The 22,610-nt window shown below is 43.4% G+C and overlaps 1 protein-coding gene across 1 annotated transcript in view; it reads right to left on the bottom strand.

The window, feature by feature from the left end:
- Positions 1 to 21,533, bottom strand: part of rin1b (Ras and Rab interactor 1b) — a 29,807-nt gene extending 8,274 nt beyond the window's left edge. Inside the window, exons 1-8 of the mRNA XM_069714820.1 lie at positions 21,273 to 21,533; positions 6,441 to 6,584; positions 5,741 to 5,855; positions 5,439 to 5,511; positions 4,923 to 5,014; positions 4,103 to 4,269; positions 3,610 to 3,894; positions 2,954 to 3,512 (exon numbers count right to left, since the gene is read on the bottom strand). Coding sequence (XP_069570921.1) covers positions 2,954 to 3,512; positions 3,610 to 3,894; positions 4,103 to 4,269; positions 4,923 to 5,014; positions 5,439 to 5,511; positions 5,741 to 5,855; positions 6,441 to 6,584 — 1,435 coding nt within the window. The 5' untranslated portion in view covers positions 21,273 to 21,533. The remainder of the gene's footprint in view (positions 1 to 2,953; positions 3,513 to 3,609; positions 3,895 to 4,102; positions 4,270 to 4,922; positions 5,015 to 5,438; positions 5,512 to 5,740; positions 5,856 to 6,440; positions 6,585 to 21,272) is intronic.
- Between the last annotated feature and the right edge of the window lie 1,077 nt (positions 21,534 to 22,610).

The following is a 22,610-nucleotide window of genomic DNA, read 5'->3' on the forward strand; positions in this document are numbered from 1 at the left end:
CGATGATTTCGTCCACATTGTCCCGACCTGCTGTCTCGCTTTTAAAATTCATGGTCAGAGTAGACTTCACAAGAACATCAAAAAACATGGAAAACAGATTTAAAGACTTTGAACTGGATTCCATCAGATTGTGCAGGAGTTCATGTTTTTTGTCCACCTCATGTCAAATCAACGAGGTGTGATTATCACAGAAAACAATGCTCCTACAATGTGGTACAGAATGACCCTTTAAATATCCCCTACTTTGCACATTTACCCTGAAATCACCCTGAAATTAACCGGCCCTTGTCTCTGTTTGTTCACCTCCCTGTGTTCAACAGATATTATCTCTATTAGCCTCTTTTGATCAGGATGATAAACAGAAAGCTGCTCATTAAGCAGCCCCTGCTGTTATCATCATGTCCTCATTACTGATGTTTTTTTTTTTAAACCTCATTTAAAAATCCCAACAATATTGTAACAATACTGATATATGTGGGAGACAAATGTGGGTGGAATATCCAGGATGTAATTGTTATTAAGTTGTGTGTACATTAGGTGGCGCTGTGCTGGTTTCCAGGGCACTCGTGCTGCAAGATGCTTGTTTGGAGGATTTTTGATGGAGATATGGAGAAATATGGAAGATAGGCTGTCAGTCATTTACACTAAGGAGGAGTTTCCCCCATGTTTTCCACAATTTTGGACACACGTGATCACGTGTATGACACATGTTTACCACATATTGCAACGTATGATAACATGAGGGAAAATATGTGGAATAGTTTTCACACATTACATCATGAAAATGTTCTAAAACCATGTTTCCCATGGGCAAAATTCATGTTTACATGTGATCACAATAGTCTTTGCACATGTGAAATTCATGTGTTTTTCTGCACGGGCTGTTAGACCTCTCCGGATCTTTGTAAAAGATCTGGGATTCTTTAGATGTTGAGGTATTAAGATATGAGATTTTTTCCATATTGTCCAGCCCGAATACATTTCTTTATAAAAACGAGGCATTTTTCTGGAATGAATTTCAGTCTCGTGAAGTTGAAGTTGAACCCCTCCTCACTCAGGTTACACCTGGTGATTCCTTCACGTCACAGAAAATAAACATTACTGTATTTACTGGGTCTTCGCGGTTTCAGATGAAGATGAACAGTTGAGCTTTAGAAATGCTCAAACAGGTGTGTTTTTTTTGGGGCAGAGCCAGGCTAGCCGTTTCCCTCTGCTTTCTTTATGCTAAGCTAGGCTAACAGAGCTCGGGTATCAGCCTCCTCCAGTAACTTTTAAAAAGACCCCGATACAGGGTTTTTCTTTTTGTTTTCTTGGCCTGGCAACAGAGATATGTAATAGGTGAGCAGCACACATGCAGGCGTGCTCTCACACGTGGAAAACACACGCTCGGTGATTCTCCTGCAGTCAGTGGGTAGTCCTGACTAAGTGGGTAACGATTCTCCTGTGAATGCTGGTTTTCCACTGATCATTAATATTCTCCTCTCCCTCCTTCATGTCTCCCCTGCTGTTGTGTAATCCCCCAACACCCCCCCCCCTCCCATCCATCCACCAATCCACCTTACTACATCACTGCCCCCTGCAATCAATCACTCACACCCTCCATCGTCTACTCATTCCCAGCATCCCTCTCTACTCATTCCCAGCATCCCTTCGCTCCCTCGCACAGACTCCGGAGGGGTAACAGATTACATGTAATGTGATTACACGCCGTGCCGCGCCGTGCCATGCAATGCCGTGCCGGCCCCCCCACCCCCCTCCCCCGACTTTCCTCACAGACCTGTAACCGATTACATTTTCTGAAGTAACCCTACCTATTTCTATCCCTCCCCTCCCCTCCTCCCCTGAATCGTGCTGCTCTTCAAGTGAGCGTGGGACTGTGATATCTTTTTATGATAAACGAGGGGGAAGAGAAAAAAAAAATGCAAATGCCTCCCACCGACGCAATGAGAGATAAATCAGAATCGAAGGAAGGAAGGGAGGGAGGGAGAGAGAGGAAGGCATCGGCCGACCGCTCTCCCCCTGAAGCCTCTGCACAACCAGGCGAACCATCCGTCATCACACATTTGCACACACACACACACAACACACGCATGCACGCAAAGCAGTCCAAAAAAGAAAAGAAAAACAACCACAAAAAAAACAACCCACGCACAGGACTGTGTCAAAAGATCTGACTGCGATCCTTCCAAAGTAACACCCTTCACAACGAAGGAGACCAATCACGCGCTGAATGTGATGGATGGGGCCGGTCCTTCTCCTAATGCTGTTTTCTAAATACCAGAGACAATATGAGCTTTTCCGGTGAATGAGGCTCTAACACCTCTTCCCCTCCCCCCACCACCAACTCCTCAACACCCCCCCCCCCCCCCCACACACACACACACGCAAACTACTTTGTGTTGACAGTGCCTTTCTTTCACCGCAGCCTTGGCAGCCCACCATTTATCAGAAAAGGCTGTCTTGTTTCCACAGACCTGCGTCCTCTGGCTCTCCGTCTATTGAATCATTGTTTTCTAACAGTGCAGGGTCGTCGTTTCTCTCTTTCTCACCGTCTCCTCCTTTTCATGTGATGAACTAATCACGCATGCATATGAGAAACTAAAAGCTCAAGACTGTAATCCAGCGCAGTCAGCGAAAATCTATTTTCAATCATTCACGCAGAGCGACAAACTTATTTTGAATTTCCTTTTCTGGTGAAATCTAAAAGAAATTAAAAGTTGCAAAAGGACTTTGGATTTGTACTTTTAATTGTAAAGAGGTACAAGTCGGAGTGTAAGTGGTTGAACGGACCAATGAAGGAGGTCATCCTCATCAAAAAAAGGGAAGCTTTAACTTTAATTTGTGCAGTAAACATCCTGTTCTTACTCAAATCTGCACAACAGAGGAATATTCACCGTGTGAAGTTTCACAGAAGCTGACGTGCGTATCGACGTGTTTGCTGCGGTTTGTTTACCTTTCTCGTTCTGGGGCACCAGCGTTTCGATGGGAGGCTCCAGCTCTCCGCTTTCCAGCAGGCAGCACTTTGCCTGGGACAGAAAGAGGCGCAGACCCTGCAGCAGCTGCACGGAGGTCACGTGAGATGAGGAAGAGGATGGTGACGACGACGAAGAAGAAGAATAAGTGGTGGAGGTGACGGATTTGAGCACCTCCCGCTGCTCCAGCAGGAAGTCCTGCACCATGCCCCCGAAGGTGGAGCGCCTGTCTCTGGACAGCTCTTCCACCAGCCTCGTCAGCCGCTTGTCCGGAGCGAAGAAGCACACGAACGCCTCGCTCATGCGGTGCAGCCCGCCGCGGCCCCGGGAGCGCACCAGGGGCGGGCGCGGGTAGGCGTACATCTGGGTCTTGGCCGCGCTCTCGGGATCCGAATCCGAGTCGTTGTCCTCGTCCATGCTGCTGAAGGAGCTGCTGCTGTCGAGCTCGGCCAGAGACGGAGCAGCGCGGCGCTCCAGGTCCAGGACGGCCACCTCGATGCCGAGCTGGGCCTTCGGGGGCTCCTCCGCCTTCGAGGATGACTTGAACAGGAGAGAAGTCATCAAACACAGATACGGAACCGTCGCAGACAAAACATTCGACTCGAAACACCAGTGAAAAGATCCTGACACTTATTACTTTTGGCACGTAGGTGGTCATCACGTCCTCTTCCTCGGCCGACCCGGGTGAGACTGCAGGGGTTCTCCTCAGGACGCCCGCCCCGGGGTGAACCCTCCGCTGTGGGTTGGCGTAGGCCTTGTGCAGCCTGTCCGACCCGTCGGGCTGCTCCACCGACGGAGGAGGCGAGTAGGAGCCGATCCCCTCCAGGGACAGGTTCATGGAGGATTCGGAGAGCCGGAGCCGCATGCTGCGCTTGAAGCGGTGCCGTTTGTTGGAGGCACTGTGGTTCATGAGTTGTAGCTGCTGTAAAAAGTAAAAAATAAAAATAAAAATAAGGAAAGAAGTGGATTATGGATGTTTGAACTTTTTATTTTCTTAAAGAGATGACGTGAAGTTCAAGGTTTGGTCACTGGAACTATTAAAAAGTCAACAACAAAAATTGAGTGGTGTTTAAACAAATTTTAGAACTTTATTTTTCACTCACGTGACCACACGGCTTTCTTTCACTAACCTTGACCTCCAGCTGTAGGAAGAGCGGGTTGATGAAGCACAGTTTGCCCTGTTTGCCTCGGGTCAGGTCCGGGGTCGCTGCCGTCTGGGTCTGGCTGCTGCTGGTCGACGCCGCCGGCTCCAGCGGTCCGTTTTGGATGTCTGATGCACTCGGCGAACTCCAGAAGTCTGAAATCCAGGAGGAAGGAGAAAAGCTTGAAGCCCGAGGAACTCACCAAAACAACACCACGAGGAGGAAACATGAAGTGCTTTACTTTTTTGGCGATCTTTGTAATTTTATTGTGTAAATACTTTCAAATAAGACATTCAGATTCAACAACGAACCTTGATTTTTTTTCTCTCTCTTTTAAGTTGCTTCACTTGCTTGAGGATTAAAAGGGAAAAAGCACCATACAAATAAAATAACTTCTGCAAGCAGACTGGAGCAGACTGATTTTACAAAAGCATGATGAGAAAGAGTCTGGTTCTCATTTTTAGCCTTCATGAAGTCACACCTCGCTCTCTGCTGCTGCTCCACCACAGTACATGTCACCGTGTTAAAATAGATGCAAGCTGGCACTTATTCCTTTCCTCTCTCACATTTGCAACTCTTGGTTTCTGTCATTGATCTCATCCTGGAAATATGTTTCAAGTGGTTAAAGCTCGTTTAGTAAACATAAATGACGAAGCTTGGATTGGATCCCCGGTAGCTTCCACATGGTGGATGCTCGTCTTCCGGGGGGTCCACACGGAAAAAACCAAACCAAACAAGCAAAGAAATATTAAAATCACATTATAAACAGAAAATGAGAAAGCAAACCAAAAGGTGAACGGTGCCTGACCTTGTCCCATGTGCGAGATGGCCTCCAGCTGCCGGTTTGTCGTGGCTTCAATGATGGCATCAGGTAGCTGCAGAGGGAAAGGCAACACATCCCTGCAGATAACAAAAACAAACAAACACCCGAGCATAAACAACACGACCAGAGGCTTCTGGATGAAGGAAATCGGGTACACCGCATGGCCAAAAGTATGCGGACACCTGAAAATTACATCCACGTGTCGAACCGGTAATCAACTGCCGTCAGCCTCCACTCGGCTGAGATTCAGCGTTCGAATTCATCCCAAAGGTGCCGAGTTGGGCTCGAAGTCAGACTCGGTTTAAACCAGTTCATGGTTATGTTTAAATAAAGTCCTTTGAACTGTTGCCACAAAGTTGGACGCGCACTATTTCTGCAGACTTACGGAGCCCTAACCATAAAAAATAATCCACCAACTGAAAAGTGTCAGGCTCGTCCACACGCTTTGGGCCAAGCTGAGTGTCTGTTTATATATATATATATATATATATAATACATCACCTGCTGATACAGTAGAAGGCCACCAGCCGACACAAGTCCGGGAAGCTGAGTGCCGAGCTCTCCAAGGCGAATGCTAGTTACAGAACAGACAGAGGTTTTGATTGCCAGCTGTGGAGGCAGTGGGAGACTTGTTCAAAATTCAACAGGGAACTGCAGCCGTCCGTCTCACATCTCCTCCAGCCCAGTAAGTGTCTGAACGGCACCGCGGGGGGAAATGTGGAGGCTTGTTATATTTTTATGCGTGTGTTTGCTGTAGCTGCAGGTGGTGGATGATCCTAATGGAGCCGGTTGGATATACTCACTGGAGTCCTCCTCGCAGATGAAGCACTCTTTCACAGAGGAGGCACTTCGGTCCGCCGTCACCCTGAAACACAGCACCTTCCTCTGGCTGGAGCTGCATTTGCGCACCAAGAAAGTCTTGAAGCGGCAAAACAAAACACAAATAAAAGTACCTGGGTATTAAGGTCTGTTTTTAAAAATGTGTCTTCAGGAGGAAGTTTATAGGTGGTGAAATAGTTACATGAATTTGGAAATAATGGCTCAATCGAAGTTTCTCAATGGTCCATCTCCTGTCCAACTTACACTATTTTTTAAACAGACTTTTATGAAAGTAAGTGTGCCGTTAGTGCATCTATGTGAAAAGAGGTGATAAGTCAAGTCAACTTTATTTATGTAGCACCTTTCGTCCAGGCTAACGGTTTCCACCCACTTCCAGTATCAATGCTAAGCTAGGCTAATCACCTCCAGCTTTGAGAGCTTCAGACTTCTCGTCTCACCCAGAATGTGAATCGGTGTATATTCACCAAAATATTTGGTTGAAATGAACAAACGTTTTACTTGTCGGGAAACAGCTTGAAGCAGCTAAAAAGTTGAATAATCTGAACTCATTAAGGGCTCCTTGTGTAATCACGTAGTTCACCAGCGGACCCAAAAAAAAGCTTTCTCCTGCATTCTTTCACCTGGTAGCGGTCGATATGATTAAAATGATTGATCGGTCCTCACCCCGACAGGCTCTCTGAGCAGGATGTAGAGGGCAGAGTCCTGGTTGAGTGACAGCTGCAGCCACACAGGATGTGTGAGCAGCAGGCGATCCAAGACGCTGAAGGCCCTCTGGGAGCCTCGCTGGGTGCTGCCCACCTCCTGCATCTGCAAGACAAGAGGTAGTCACACAAAAACAGTACCGTGACTCGTCCCTGTCAATTATTACTGATTCCAACAATGATTTTTTTTTTTTTTCTTTTTTTAAACCAACTTCCACTTCTGTATATTGCAAAGTTTGCAGTTCTTCCTGGAGGTGTTACTTTGAGCAGATGTGAAGCAGATGTGATGACTGTACTTCCTGTCAAATGGACTCTGCTTTGTTTTTCAATCTTGCATGATTCCTCTTCCAGCGATCTTGTGTTCAGATTGCTGTTTGTCTTTTTTTTGGATGAATTTGATGCCTTCGTTTGACAGCGAACACAGAGAGACATAAAATGTGGGTAAATTGTACCATGACATGCAGCACTGTGTGCACTCACTGCTCAAAACACCGGCGCCCATGTGGTGAACCACTCGGTCACGCCCAGTTAATTATTGTCTAATGTTTTATCGATATTAAATCCAACCACACAACAACCGTTTTACCACAAATCAGATTTAGGTGAAGTAACTATGCGGTTATGTTCAGACAGACAAATCAGGTTGTTTTTCTCACATCGGACCTTTAAGGACAGACTGTTGCTTTCAAATAAGGAGATCGGATTTTGTGGCATCGCCAAACCAATCTGCGTGGGTTGCCGTGGTAACAACGTGCGTGTAGCTACGCTGGTGACGCGGCTGTCCAAGCAAAGGGCTAGCAGACAATTTATTTCAGCTTCTGTCCACTGGCTGTTGACGTCGTCGTCCGTGTTGGTGGCGGCGTGGATTCTGTTCACTCTCTCACTTTTAAAGAACCGGTTGATCGTTTTGGCTGCCGACTGACGCAAGAAATCCAATCTGAGCCACCAGAGCGTCCGCACTGATACGCATCTGTAGAAATCTGATTGTAATCGCATTTCAAAACGCCTCCAAACGTGGTTTGGATCTGATTTGCAAAAATCACATTTCATGTTTTGTTTTTGTTTTTTTACTATCCAGACTTAAAAAAAAAATTCAAACGGATACAATCTGGTGATTTTTCTGACTGTCTGAAAAAGGGCCTAAAAGTGTTTATTTCATACTGTTAAAAAAAACAAACTGAAAGTAGATATTCTGCCCAAAGCTGTTGGGTATCTTCTGTCTTTGGACCAGAATCATAGTTTCAGTCAGAGAAGAAATGAGATGCAATCACAGTTTTCCAGCCAGATTTGAACTGACAGCATTGTGGTTTGTGGTCATCTACTTCCCTCCTCCTCTTCCTCCTCCTCCACATCTACCTGCTGTCCTATAGTGGCTTCAACTCCTTTCTCTTTTCACCAAACTTCAGTTCGGCTCCTGAACATATAAAGCAGCTTTACATCCTTCTGTTCATTCTATAATTTGCCAAAGTGTTGCTCCGTTCTTTGAATGCCGTACACCTCTCCTCCTTCTGTCTTCCCTTCAACAAAAGAAACGCTGTATTTCTACAGAGCTCACACTTGCACTGTATGAATGCACCTTCATATGGACTTAAAATGACAGTAAGTCAGTTGGAACTGTGGTTTTTTTAAAATTATTTTTGGCTCTTTAATGTTAGAATTCAATCACAGATTTACTTTCTCTCTCTCTCAGATTGGCCTGCTGCTGGATGTCACACTGTGTGGGCTGCCGGCGAACGCTTGTGAGCGTAGCAGCAGATGGTTGCCATGGCAACCCGGGCCTACACATCCTACCAGGCATTCCCACTCAGTGAAACACCCTTTCTCTGACAAGTTGGCGATGTGTGCGCGCCTGCACGAAAACACACGCAGACATTTCTGCAGTACACACACACACACACGCACGCACACGCACACACACACACACACACACACACACACACACACACACACACACACACACACACACACACGCACACACACACACACTCGCACACACTTGTTGCTAAAGGGTGACAGGTTTTTCCGGGGTGCAGAGGTGTTTTATTTCTAGGAAGCCTATTTTTTTTTTAATGTTTATGTTACTTCACTTCTTTTTTTTTTTTTTTTTTTTAAGAAATAAAAAACTATGCCAGTAATACTCTGTATTTTATTTTCCCTAGTTGCTTCCTCCTTCACACCGGAGCTCAGATGCAGCAACCTGTTTGAGTGGTATTACGTGAAGCATTATGAATATTGTTTCCATTTAATTTAACACATTTGAGTCTTTCTCATTTTTCATCACCTCCCGTCACCTATTACATAACCCTCCTCTCTCTCGAGGGAAACCGGTTATCCGCACGCCGATCTGCACTCTGTAACACCATTAACAGTAAACGGTAAACAGCAACCGGAGAGGTTGGGAATCAAGTACAGCAGATATACATCATAATAAAGGAGTTTGTATTACATAATAATCACAGCTTTGTGCTGACAGCTGCAAGACTTAAGATTTATCAACCGTAACTATACAAAGCATGTCTGTCAGGCATTTGTGAGAAGAGAGACCTTAAAAAATAGTGTCTTTACTTCTTTAGCCTTTCAAAAAAAAAAAAAAAAAGAACTACAAGAGCAAAAATGAGTCGGAGGGCATGCTATTAGCTAACTACATTATTTTGTAAGTTCACAGTTTTCATCATAAAAATATCAGTTCAAGACCGACACATGGACCGTGTGGGATCCTTAGAAAAACAACACGAGTTCTGCAATGCTCTGTGTTTGTTTTGGGGAAGTTAAGACTCCAGCAGCTACAGCTAGCGTTGGCCACACTCGTATGTTCTTCTTCGTTTCTGAAATTTTGAAACATAATAAAGCATAAATGTAATTCTGTAATGAGCATATTTAAACTGGAGCTTTTGCCTCCTTGGAAAAATGCAGGGTCCATCAAATGCAGCGTTCAGCCTTCGTCAACACACCTGTGCTTTTCTTGCATGACACAATGGTAATCAATCATAATCTCAGCCGACAAAATCCAAGGTTTTCTGCCCCTTTTGTTTACTTCAAAGACCCGTTGTTTCAGAAAAGATTATCTTGGTAAACAAAACCTCGGCGAGTCTAGTCGATCATTTATGAAAAAAACTAAGCAGAGGATGAATGTTTTGTCTTTCAAAAACAGACACACTTCACATGACAGTCACAAGTCAACAAGCGTCATCTTCAAATCACAAGTCAAATAGGTTACTTCTGACTTTAAGGTATTCTTTAAAAAAAAAAAAAAAAAATTCTGAGAGTGGGAGTGTGTGTGTGTGTGTGTGTGTGTGTGTGTGTGTGTGTGTGTGTGTGTGTGTGTGTGTGTGTGTGTGTGTGACTCCGAGTGGGCTTGCAGAGTCACCTCATTGTACATCAGGAGCCAACCACCACGCAGATCCTCGGTCCGATGACCCAACCGCACAAACAACCACACAAGGCTATAAAACCAGCACAGAGGGGGAGAGAGAGAGAGAGAGAGAGAGAGAGAGAGAGAGAGAGAGAGAGAGAGAGAGAGAGAGAGAAAACACAGAGCAAGACCCAAGTGTTTCACCAGCCGTTTCCAGGTCCGCCTTACATAAAATGCAACGCTGCCCCCACACACACACACACACACACACACACACACACACACACACACACACACACACACACACACACACACACACACACACACACACACACACTTATGTAATTCCCTCAGAGAAAGAGAGACATACACACATACAGAGAGAGAGAGAGGATAAAAGATAAAAAAAAATTTAAAAAATGATGAAAAAAGAAGGGGGGAAATGCCAGGACTGAAAAATTAAAGCTGCATAAGGAAATCACAACTTCAGTGGGGCCTGCAGCGCCGCAGTTCAAGCTGGCAGACTGGAAAATGTAATGAGAGGAAGGAGACAGTACACCGCACTGTATATCTAACAAGGTGGGGGAGGAAGGGGGGGGGTTGCTACCTGAGGGGTGGCAGCAGCAGCAGCAGCAGCAGCAGGAACCCAGCAGAGTCGGACCAGAGAAGTCTGATGCTGCCGAGCACTTAACAAGGCGATGAAGACACAGTTGAAGGGCAGGACTTGTCTGAAAGAGGGATGGAGGGGAGGCGTGGGAGGAGGAGGGAGTGCTGAGTAGTGGCAGTTTGTGAGGAGTCGCAAGCCTTCAATTATGTTCCATTCGTTTGGGATGACAGAAGGGGGAATGAGCTCGTACGGTAAATAAAATAATAAACTGGGGTGAGTGCCCAAAAAAACTAAAAAAAATCAGCACGCTGTTAATGGCCATTTTTGGAAAAGTTGTATTGTGCACATGTTGACCGACTGCTTGTGAAAACCGGAATATTTTACACATTTTGAGATGAGAAATGTGTAGAGAAATGACTGGACAGCAGGACCGACTGACATGCTGGATGATTGAGTGATGACGGACTGATGGAGTGACTCAAACACTTACAAAAGACTATTTTTTTAAATTGATTTTTTAACCAGATTTGAGAAAACACAGCAGGTGCTGTAGGTATCGGTGTTGGACTACATTCTCCACTTGTCATTTTCAAATAGATTTTAGGTGTACTGGTACATCATCGATTTTGTACATCAGACGAGCGCAGATAACATCTCCAGCTGTCAATCATCAGACCGCAACACCAGGTATCTGCTGCTGAGAGATGTGCACAGGTTGGCATGAAGGGGACAAAAATAAAGAAGAAAAAGGCGAGGATGAAGTTATGTTATCTTAATTAAAAAGGATAACGGAGTCACAATTGAACATCTTTCCGAGAACAGTGTAGGATGGCAGAGTTCGCTGACCAGCTGCTAAGCGAGAGGCTACAGCCTCATGCAGATGGACAACATCATGGCGTCCAGATTTGCAGGACTGGCTTTGTCCGCCTCCGGAGCAGCGTCCTCTCAGGCTGCAGGGAAAGCTCAGTGGCGCCCCCCCAAGGGACCGACCGTGTTTCTCAGACCGCGGCCGACAAGCTCTGTCGTGTTCAGTGAGGAAGAAGAGTTTGGTCATGAGGAGCGTTGGCAACTCGGTGCCTCCAACGTGTAAAAGCTCGCAGAAGATTTGTAGTGAAGCACAAAATAAACCATCCAGAGCAAGATGATAAATGAAGTTCACTTCTAGCTGAACTCGACTTGAGAAGGAGAAAACGGTTTCAAAGCACCTTAAAGGATCTTCTATTCTGAACTTAACTTTACTGAACGCTCTTTTTTTTTTCTTGATATCTTAGGTGTTGCTGTTGTTTTTTCTTTTGAAGAAGCTGGATGAAACCAACACAATAATTTAGGTGGTCAGATGTTTGCTGTGGTGTCCTGGATCGACGCTCTAATCTGATGCTGCATCACAGCTGTGTAACACACTGCAGTTTTACATTATTATCCTAAAGATTGGGCTTCTTCTTTTTTTTTTTTTCTGCAGCTCATTTTTCAAAGCAAACCATAACTGTTCAATTTGCTTTCCACCTTTCAGACCCACCATGCCATCAATCTGTTTCAGTAAGGAGAAAAAATAACACTTGCAGCAACATGAAACCTGCCCGACACGCAGCAGGCCATCAATCAAAGACGACATTTAGCTCGCTGCTTTGCAGACACTTTGCAGAACTCAATGGAAATACAGTAACGAGAAGGACTGTATTAAAGAATAAGTGTTGTCGCTGCAATGTTAGAAGCAACATTAAGCAAAAATGATCAAATTCACGTGATATCTATTTCACAACAATCATGTTTATTAGCGTTTTGGAAGCAAAAACTAAGAAATATTATTTTAGCTAAATTGGTTTTGCAGTTAAACCTGTTACTCTTCTCTAAATATCAAGTCTTGGTCAAACAGAAGGTAAAACGATCAGCACTGATGTTAAATACGTACATGATTTGAATTTAATCAGTCAGCCTGTTGAATGTTTCCCCTTTCTGTCAACCTGCCTTCTCCTTCTGCTATAGATAGTGAATTGCTACATTTCCCACAATGCCTTTTAGCAGCCTCCAGAGAACGCACATGAACTTGTATTCAGCTGAGTTGTATACGTAGACTGTGTATAAAAGTGGACGTCACTTCTGGGGCTGAATAATGAGGCCGATGCGGAAGTGCCCTAAACTGCAATACCACCAAGGACCACTAGAGGCCGGCTCCAAAAAGCCTCCAGCTCCATAAACTCCCATTCAACTTCTCTCATGAAATACAAAGTTCTTAGTGTTGTTAGCTAAAGTTACTCTTTCTTATTAGTTTTCTGATGGTCCACTTAAAAATAGTCCCGTCATTAATTAGAAAATAAGCCTAAAAAAAGCAGCATTTGGGGAGGGGGGGGGCATGTTGTTTGATTGACAGGCCTGTGTTGCAGTCAGGTTACGAATATCGGTGGGCAGGACGTAGTATTATTGGGTGTCCAAACAGATCGAGTCAGGTCTATCACTCGCTCCCTCCCAGCTCGTCTAAATATGATCATATGGCTCCAAACCGATCCGAACTAAAAAGATGGCGCCGGCAAAATCCGAAACTCAAGGCTTCATAACGGCAATTTGCAAAAACAAGGGATGACTTCACCGTTGGCAGCCGCTTGGTTTAACGTGGAGGTGGATAATAACAGGGATCGCGAAGGCAAAGGAGCGAAGGTTTCCAGTCATCATTTACAGTTAAGACAACACGTTGATGCTGCTGATTTTTCATCCAAAATAATACGTTTAAAAAAAAACTGCTTACGCTGATGTTTAGTGCATTTTCAAGAATTTGATTTAATCTGAAAAAAAAAAATATATATAAATAAATCGTGCACGAAAAAAAAAAAAAAAAGCCACAACGCAAAAGCATGAAGAAAATGAGACACAGTTACAGAAACTCCAGAGACAGCAGCCGAGGGAGGATGAGGAGAAACAACATCTCCCACCCCCTCGACAAGGAGCTGTTGCACCAGCTCCAGCCTCTGCCTCATCATCTATGGTACGGCACAGAGTCTTCACAAATTTGTAACCTCCAGCCAACAAACATGCAACGATAGTGAGACTGAAAACAGACAGCGATGTTGTGCACTTTGCTCCTTGTCACATCCTACATACGCTATTTCCATCTGGAGATTTTCATGACAAGCAGGCAACTAAGCACATATACGGGCAGTGGAAAATCACACTACTTTGGATTTTTTTTAAAATTATACTGCTTGATAATATATTGTGAAATAACATGTTTCTAATCATTTTTTATATTTTCACAGCTCTCAAATGTGATGCTGTAATCCCATATTAGCCAAATTCAATAAAGAAATTGTGATTTCTACAAGTTTGTAGTTATATTTAACAAACTCACAAACTGTCGATAGGTTTTATTTCATGGTCACTCTCCTGTATAGTTCAAGTAGGTGCTCGTATTCAGGGAGCTGCAGACTTAATTTGGCTGTAACCAATTCATACAGTCACACTAAAGGAAATGACTCATTTTCAGTCAAACTGTACGTCAAAAACCAAAACATTTTACAGCTCAAATGCACACATCACTTCCTATTATGACCAAAATCAGCTATAACAGGCAAAAACTGAGCCCTGAACTTTGCTGAAACAAAACAAAACAAAGTGACTGATGTCGTGTTCCAGATGTTGTACTCTTGTGTACTAAAACTCACTATTCGGAGTGCATAAGTATGTTCACACTGTCCGGTACAGAAACATGCAGTACACTACAAGTACCAGGATGATGCACTCAAAACGGTCCAAAAAAAAAAGAAGTGTTAAACTCTGGAACAGTTTCCACCCTAAACGGTCGGCATCTTGGCTGCGTAGAGGAAAGGGGGCGGGGCCACCGACGCAAAGAATTTTCAAATTAAAGCGTCTGAGGAAGCAGCAGCTGTCACACGCTGAGGTCATTTCCAGTCAGTGCAGAACAGCAGTGTGCAGATTGAGTGATGTAGTCGAGGTGCACTTGAGTAAAAAGTAGTAATGTAAGTAATAAGCAGTACGCGATGATCAATAAACACACTGTTGGCTTGAATCCGACGACAGTATTTGGAAAATAAACAACTTTTGTGTGGCGTTCTTCAACAGCTGCGACTTCCTCAGGCGCCTTTAATTTGAAAATACTTTACATCAGTGGTCTCCTTCCTTTCTGCTACGTAAAGCAAGATGGCGAGCGTTGAGGGTAAAAAGTGTTCCAGAGTTTCACACTTGATCTTTGGACCGTTTTAAAGTGCATAACCCCGGTACTTATAGTGCACTGCATGTTTTTCTGTACTTGACAGTGCGAACGCACTTCATGCACTGAAAACACTGAGTGTCAGTACGTATGAACCTTAATTTAAAACACAGCATGTGTTGCTTTTCCACAGTTAGTTTTACTTCCTCTCCGGCGACCACCAAAAAGATTTGGTTTTAACTTAACGGCTGATATGCGAGATGGGGTGTGAAAGACCTACACCCGACATTGGCCTGATCATCGTGACTTTTCCTCATCAGACTCTTTGGCTGTCGATTGACCACTTAAGCAGAAACTGCAAAATTCAAAATGTTAATTCCTATCAGCGTAACTGAACCTGGCGAGGACAGAACAGAACAGGCCTCCATCAGGGCCGGCTGAGAGGCAACTATCGAAAAGATGCACATTAAACAGCAAATCCTTAATTCAATACATTCAATCTCTGTGTTTGTAGAGCTATTTCTTATCTATTACCATGTTTATAAGTTATCAAAATGGAAATTTAAGAGGACCTGATTCTGAACTTTTTAAAAACGACAACTGTGTACTTATTGTTGATCTGCATTCATCGTGTTTGACGACCAGCCACGAGCATCCGTCTGTGAAATCTCTGATTTGCACAAGAGTGACCATGACGATGGCTAAGTATAGCCAGCAGCCCATCACTGCATGCGTAGGATGACTAATGGAACAACATAATTGCAGTGGGCTATAAGTATCCGCAGGGGGCAACAGTGGGCACGGGGGCCTGCTGACTGATGACAGGTGTCCGTTTTGATGCCTGCCGCAAAAGCGCCGTATAGCGGTGGCACTCGGGGCCAGCGACAAGGAAGTGAGAGCTGCGTGTTAATATGTGTGTGTGACGAAGTCGTACAAAGGCATTAGTATGAGTCAGACGCAACACTTGAGCTGTAGGAGAGAAGAAGGACTGTTAGCATAACTGTGAATTTTTTTGTAATTTTAGAAGCAGTAGCGGTTAACTGGGGTGGTGATTCAGAAGGAGCATTATCATAAATAGTTCTGTCAGACCAGAGGTGTCTGTGCGTGAAAGAAGAGAGAGGAAAAAAAAGATCGAGTACCTTCTATGATGTCATAGAATCATTAAACTGATCCACAGTGTCTTTTCTTCGGTTCTTCTCTGCAGCATGACACTGAGACGAACCAGAACAGACTCCGAGTCAACACTTTGATTCTGTGACACTGCAAACTTAAAGTCGTTAAGCGAAAGCATATGAAAATTGTTGAAATGTGAATTAACCAGCTGGAAAAATTTGAAAAATTGCAGATATATAGCCAATACTTATCACAAATACTGTTCATTTTTTAAAGAGAACTTTTTAGTGTGTTCTCTTCTTGTACTGTTGCTTATTAGTTGGCGGCAAACAGCTTTAAGGTGCATTACTGCCACCTTCTGGCCGCAGTAACGTGTTACTATCAAGCGGCAGTAAAAAACAGGGGAAGATATATTTAATTTTATTAAAAAGTAAATTCCAAAATGTGAAAATCATGACTCATCCCAAATATAAACAATGCAAAAATGAGTGGTAGAAAATCCCTCTAAAATCCCTTTTAAATCTTCTGCCTAACATCAAACATGCAGACAAGCACAGTTAGCAAGTTACTAGCGAACATAATGGGAGAATTTAGCAGCTAAAAAGTCTGATAATTTTCTCAGGAGTTGGTAGTGACCAAAAAAAAAAAAAAGAGCTAAAAGTGACCAAACATTGAACATATTCATCAGGTAGGAAGAACACCAAAATATTCATATTAGCCGTATCAAACTGATCAGGTCACAGCTTGTTTTCGCGGCCCTCAAATGGCCAACATTCAATTATTATTGGCAACAAAAATACAGTAACATTTTATGACAAAGGAAATTTACTTTTAAACCAGTTCAACAGGCCTCCCTTTTATGAATGTTGTAATGTTCAGTTCTCGATAGCGGTTTCTGAGAGGAGTTGATTCCATTTGGAGATTTGACTTCAGTAAATTGATTTCATTTTAGTTGGAGGGCGCGTTGATGTGCTTTTAAAAAGGCCTCGCACTCCCACCGAGGTGTTTGCAATTACTAATTAATTAGGCCTCTTCTCACGCCAGGTGAATGCTACAACACACAATTACATCAACCTCAGCGAAACCACTACGAATGAAAGGCGGTAATGTGTCAGCGTTTGTACACGCCTGCAGTTTTGAGAACAATCGAAACTTGAAAACACCTGCAGGGTTGGACCGTGTGAGAAGTTTCGGACAGCCAGACCCGTCTTTGCTGCACTGTGCTGCCGCTGGAGATTTGCCCACGTATCAATAAAAAAAGAAAAGGAAAAAGGAAAAAGACCCTTGTTTGCTTCATATTCTTTAAACCAACCAGAATCATCTCGGGTGGGAGGTCTGGTTTGGCATTAAAACGGTTAAATCCCTGCAAAAAAAACAACCAAAAGAACTAAGCAGATCTTCCTGATTTCATGAAACAAATCTCCATCAAAACTTTTCAGCACGTAGGTTGCGTGGAGGATGTTTTACTTTGGCAACGTTGGGAGTTTTAAACGAGAAAATAGTTGGCCAAAGGCAGGTTTATTAAAATTTAAAAAAGTGCATATTGATTGAAGTTTGTTAGCGACTGGAGTAAACTAGTAAATCATGGATATTAATCACAGATTATTTTTTTTCTCACTGTTTCTGAGTTTATTTGGAAAGGCTGCACTCGAGTTGCAGTGCCAAACATGTCCATCTGACAGGTCATTCAATCTTTCAAAATCGAGTTTTGAATAATAAGTGGCAAAAAACTTGCCAGAATAACAATCCAGTTCCCATCCATCCGCTTGTCTCCCGTGAAAATTGAAAAACAACCTTTTCCAAGACGCTGTCACTTGTTATTGTCACGTCTAAAAAACACAAAACAACTGGAATAATCTCGCCGTGTTCGTTCGATTTTTTTTTTCACACCAATTTCAATTAAAAACAAGACCGAATATGAGCCTGAATTACTCAGCAAAATTCACACTGAACATTTCTACGGGACTCCAAAATTTCAACGCGTGTAAGGAAACAATAGGATCCATACACTTAAAAAAGTTTTGTTTAACGCCACATATGCTGCCCGCTCTGCTCCGGTTTGACCTCCGGACGATTGCGTGATTCACCGTGACTAATGACACACGAGGAGCACTTCATCCAAAATTTTATTTTTGTAAAAGGACTGTTAGGTAATGTCAGAGGTTTTTCGAGAAGCGAATATGAAATAATAAATCTAAAAATCTGCCTTTTGTGTTAGGATTTTTTGAAGTGGATATTTTTTCAAAATCACGATCTCCGAGTTATGAATCCTCTGAATCTTGACAATGACAACGAAGGATCACTTTCATCCTCCATTTTCAGATTGTGTTAGAGTGACCACAAGAGGACAAAAGCCTGCATTAATGCTGTACTCTCTCTGAAGCAGCCGGGGAGGGAGGGTGTCATGACAAGAACTCTTTACTCTTCAACTTACGCTCTATTAAAACGACCCTCACCACAACATCCACATTAAAATAACAAAATTACAGTATATAAATGCTACAATCTGTAAAATGGAAAGTGGTTGTGAATGTTTGCCCCTAGAAATGTACTGTTGTTGTTTACTTTGTTAAACATACAATATTTTCTCCTGAAAGAAATGATAATGTAACAAAACACACAAAATATAGGTGCCACACACACACACACACACACACACACACACACACACACACACACACACACACACACACACAACGGCTGCTGGGCACTGGCTCAAAAGAAAGACAGATTTACACACTCACTCACAAAGCAGGCGATGATACAAAGTGATGATACAACAGCAGTGCTGCGCTGGCGGTTCTGAAAGACAGATTTACAAAATATCTTCACGATGAGCGCATCAACCACTCAGTTAGTATTCACAGGCAAAGCAACATCACATCAGCGATGTAATAGTTCATAAACAACAGGCTTGATGTGCATTTAGATTAATGTACGGTGACATCCGGTGCATATTTTACTTTTTTTCTATTGTTTTTCATTTATTTGTTGTATTTTACTGCCTTTAACCCCTTAGAGACTCACTATACACACTTCTTTTAAGAGGGGGCGGAGGATATTTAGGGCGGCGGTAACAGGTCAACAGTATCTCCCACATAGAAGTGGTAAACAATATCTGAAAGCTCATAAATTCAGTACAGTGAGGACACGCATCTCTGAGCGTTTAAAAGTAAACGCCGCATATATCAAGCACCTTGAATTAGAGTCGTGTGTGAAATATGCTGTTCAAAAAAACAACTTGTCAGCGATATCTTGCTCCTCTCCTCCGGATTGATAAATGTTAGCTTTCTGCTCTCTAACAGGCAAACGGTCCACAGAGATACGAGTCCATCACTGTGTGTGCAACAGATGCTGCTGTTATAGATTCTGAAGGTTTTGATTGCTTCCTACAAGAAATACAAGTCTGTCTTTTTTTTTTTTGCTCGCACCTGCTGGGGTTTACAGTCTGTGAAACGATTGACACATCTGTCTGATATTAGTGTTACTTCCAACCAGACGGCAAGTTTGGAACTAAAAATGAACATTGTTAACGAGTGCTTAAAACTTTTTTTTCTTCCAACTTATACGTGTGGACGTGCAGGTCTTGTACCGTCTGCCAGGGGGCGCTGTGGCCCCTTGAGTTCTCATTGTTACTATACTGGTTGTTTTGGCCCGAGATACCCAGTCATAAACTAATATATATACCAGTATACTTTTTCTAAAAAAATATTTTTATCTATCTCATTTTATTGTATACGTATTTGTAAACATGTGTTTCCTAACTGTCTTTCTATGCTGCTGTGGCGACAAAATTTCCCCACTGTTGGATTAATAAAGTCTGTCTTAAGATATGTAACATCATCTACAGAACCTATTGATGGTGCTGGTTGATATTTTTTTTATTAAACTGCTTTTATCTTTAATAACAATTTGACTTGCTGCCCAAAACGGCTTCTACCCGCAAAGTTAGATACACTCGGGTTTTTATTTCCTGCCAGTCATCATTATCCGACAGATTTCTCAAAATGGTGGACATTTTGCTCCAGGAATGAAACAGATTTCTGTGTTGTGTTGTTGTTGTTGTTGTTTTTTTTAATGATGGTGACACAGTTCTCTTCGCTGCGATGGGGGAAGCCTGCCATTTACATGAGTCAGGTTACTGTAAGGTGTCTGTCTGTGCACCACATCCAGCACCGAGGACAGACTGCTCAGCAAAAGGACTGAACTCTGTCCAACAGCTCTGAGCGTCATGCTTGGGCACTCTGCGATTGCACTCCTCCTACACAACACAGGGCAGAATGCAGCCCCCCTACACACACACATAAATATACACACACATACACATTTGGTCATGCCACTTTCAAGATTAACATGTCATTGCACGCTCAACAAATCACAGACTTCACGGAGGTATAGCCGATAACAACGGTGAGGACTTGTAAAGCAATCAGTCCTGCTCGGTGCCTCGTCTTGCATCCAATCCAGAAGAAAAAACAAAAAAGAAAAGGAAAATCAAGTCATGTAAAGTCACAAAATGCCACTTACAGTAATGTGCCTCTCATAATTAACAAGCAAAACAACAGCAAGGAAGTGGGAACATCACATCTACTCCTACGCAGCCAGGATGGCACTTCAGTTTTAAAGTTATGTAACAGTCCAATGGTGTTAGATTACATTCACTTTGCCCTCAGAGGGGAGACAAGAGATCAAAATACTCTGAAAATAAAAGGTCTGAGTGGCTAATTGAACACTGTCCTGGCTCCACAAGTGCAGCTCAGCCAAAAACAGGTGGATGAACGTTCATTAGTTCACTTCTAAAGCTGTAAAGGAGATTTGAATGATTTCTGCTGGGGTTTGACTCAGGGCAGGAAACCTGAACTTCTGCTTGTTGCATGCAAATAATCCCATTTTAGGGTTTTTGTTTGCGTTATTTAGAGGAACGGAAACTGGCAGCACAGCACTCACATGTTCATGAGGAAAAATTCAGTCTACTCGGTGAGAACAAACTTGTGGCTGACTAAAACCGCTTTGACTCTTCACTACAAAACCAGGAAATTATCTTTTCTGGAGGCTGAAAACATCCCTCTTAATCAGATTTCGTCACTACTTCAGTTGTGGGCAGGCTGTATTGTAAATGATCTGACTGCTACGCCACCACTATCAAACATTTGTGACCGTCCTGGATCACTAATTGCTTAATTGACGCAGCTTTAATTGTCAAGGGGGGGGGGGGGGGGGAGAGCATAGCCGTGAATCACCGAGCTGCATTGTTTACCAAGACGTCCCCTGCTGACCGGAAACTACGTTAAACAACAAACGCCAACGCGCTTTGAACTTGAGCAGAGAAAAGAGACCTTCAAAGGGAGGAGAAAAATATGAATACAGCCCGTGTAGCCTGCAGCCATCCTGCATGTGCCAACTCTCCAGGAACTCCCGCTTGCATTTCCCACTTCACGAAATCTATTTTTTTGTGTTTCTTCTTCTTCCTTTAAAAGCAGGACAACCGGTCGCACTTGTCTTTGTTTAAAATTCCGCCCAGAAAAAACCCCCACCAACAACAACAACAACAACAACAACTTACCTTCTCTCTCTGTGAAGGTGGGAACAGGTGCTGCGCGGCGCTGCTGCGAGAGCTCTGCGGTCTTAATTAGGCGTCCGGGAGAGTTTAATGGTTGTGTGTGAGGACGGTGAGGAGCCTCGGAGTCCGAGCACCATGCTGTGGGAACAACGGGCTTGTCAAGAAAATGCGCACAACGCTGGTGACAAGGCAGAGGAGCGCATTTTTTAATTCGGTCTGGAGCGTCTGAAGTGATACACAGTCACAGCAGAGACACCGAGTGTGCCCCCCCACGGCCCCCCCACGCCCGCCTCCCTGACTCTGACACTAGCTCACTCACACCAATCCAAATCACTTTGTGCCACAGAAAGATCTCAGCTCTGCCAGTGTAGGACCACTTCAGACGGAATGGAAATAACGAAAGAGGGCGTTTCCCGTTTAATAACACATTAACGAGATTCAAAACATATTGCAGTACAACTTTAAACCCCAGGAATGATAGTGATGCAGTAAAGTTGAAGGAGTCCAAGGGAAAATAACACATGATGCTCGGTACATAATACATAATTCAGCGGCAAATTATACATTTTAAAGCCACAAAAAAAACTACAAACACTAATATTAAAACGTTGTTCGAATGGAAAATACTATATATCCTGAATATTATAAAGATGCCATGGGAGTTTTAAAGGTACTAAAAACCACCTCATTTTTTTCTCCAAATATCTTCCACCAAATGAACCCCTGAGCGTACAACGCTCTCCACAGGTTGCAGGGAGCACATAAGTGTCCCAAAATGCTAATTGAACAATTTGCATTTTCCCAGTGAGGCGCAATAATCAGAAATATCACGGGTGTGACCGTGGAAGAGCTGTCAGGCGCGTCATTTAACCGGAACTGGACTTTGACGCACGGTGCGCTTTGTGTGTGTGTGTGTGGGTGAGTGGGTGAGAGAGAGAGAGAGAGAGAGAGAGAGAGAGAGAGAGAGAGAGAGAGAGAGAGAGAGAGAGAGAGATTTCTGGATTGCTGCAGCCATCTTTTTTTTTTTTTCCATTTCACAGTGTGATGTTCCGTATATGACCACTGGAGGGCGCCACAGGCCGTGTTAAAGTCCCCTACAGGGCCAAAAGCAAAAGCAGCATGAGATTACTGAAGAACATGACTGGGAGGACAAAAGGTTTATTAATAGGGGAAGGTTTAGCAGTTTGGGTTGTCCCAACCAGTAGTTAAAAAAATTGGCCGTAAACATGTTGAAACTCAGGAATGACATTAGACTACTTTAAATTGTGGCGTTATATTAAAAAGCAGGATAATGTTTCCACTTCTGAAATACAATAAAGCCAGATTTTCATTATGTTATAT

The sequence above is a fragment of the Brachyistius frenatus genome, unplaced genomic scaffold (genome assembly GCF_029030835.1).
Source record: "Brachyistius frenatus isolate BFR_SWC_R1_liver_20210118 unplaced genomic scaffold, ASM2903083v1 Contig_135, whole genome shotgun sequence".
Lineage (NCBI taxonomy): Eukaryota > Metazoa > Chordata > Actinopteri > Embiotocidae > Brachyistius > Brachyistius frenatus.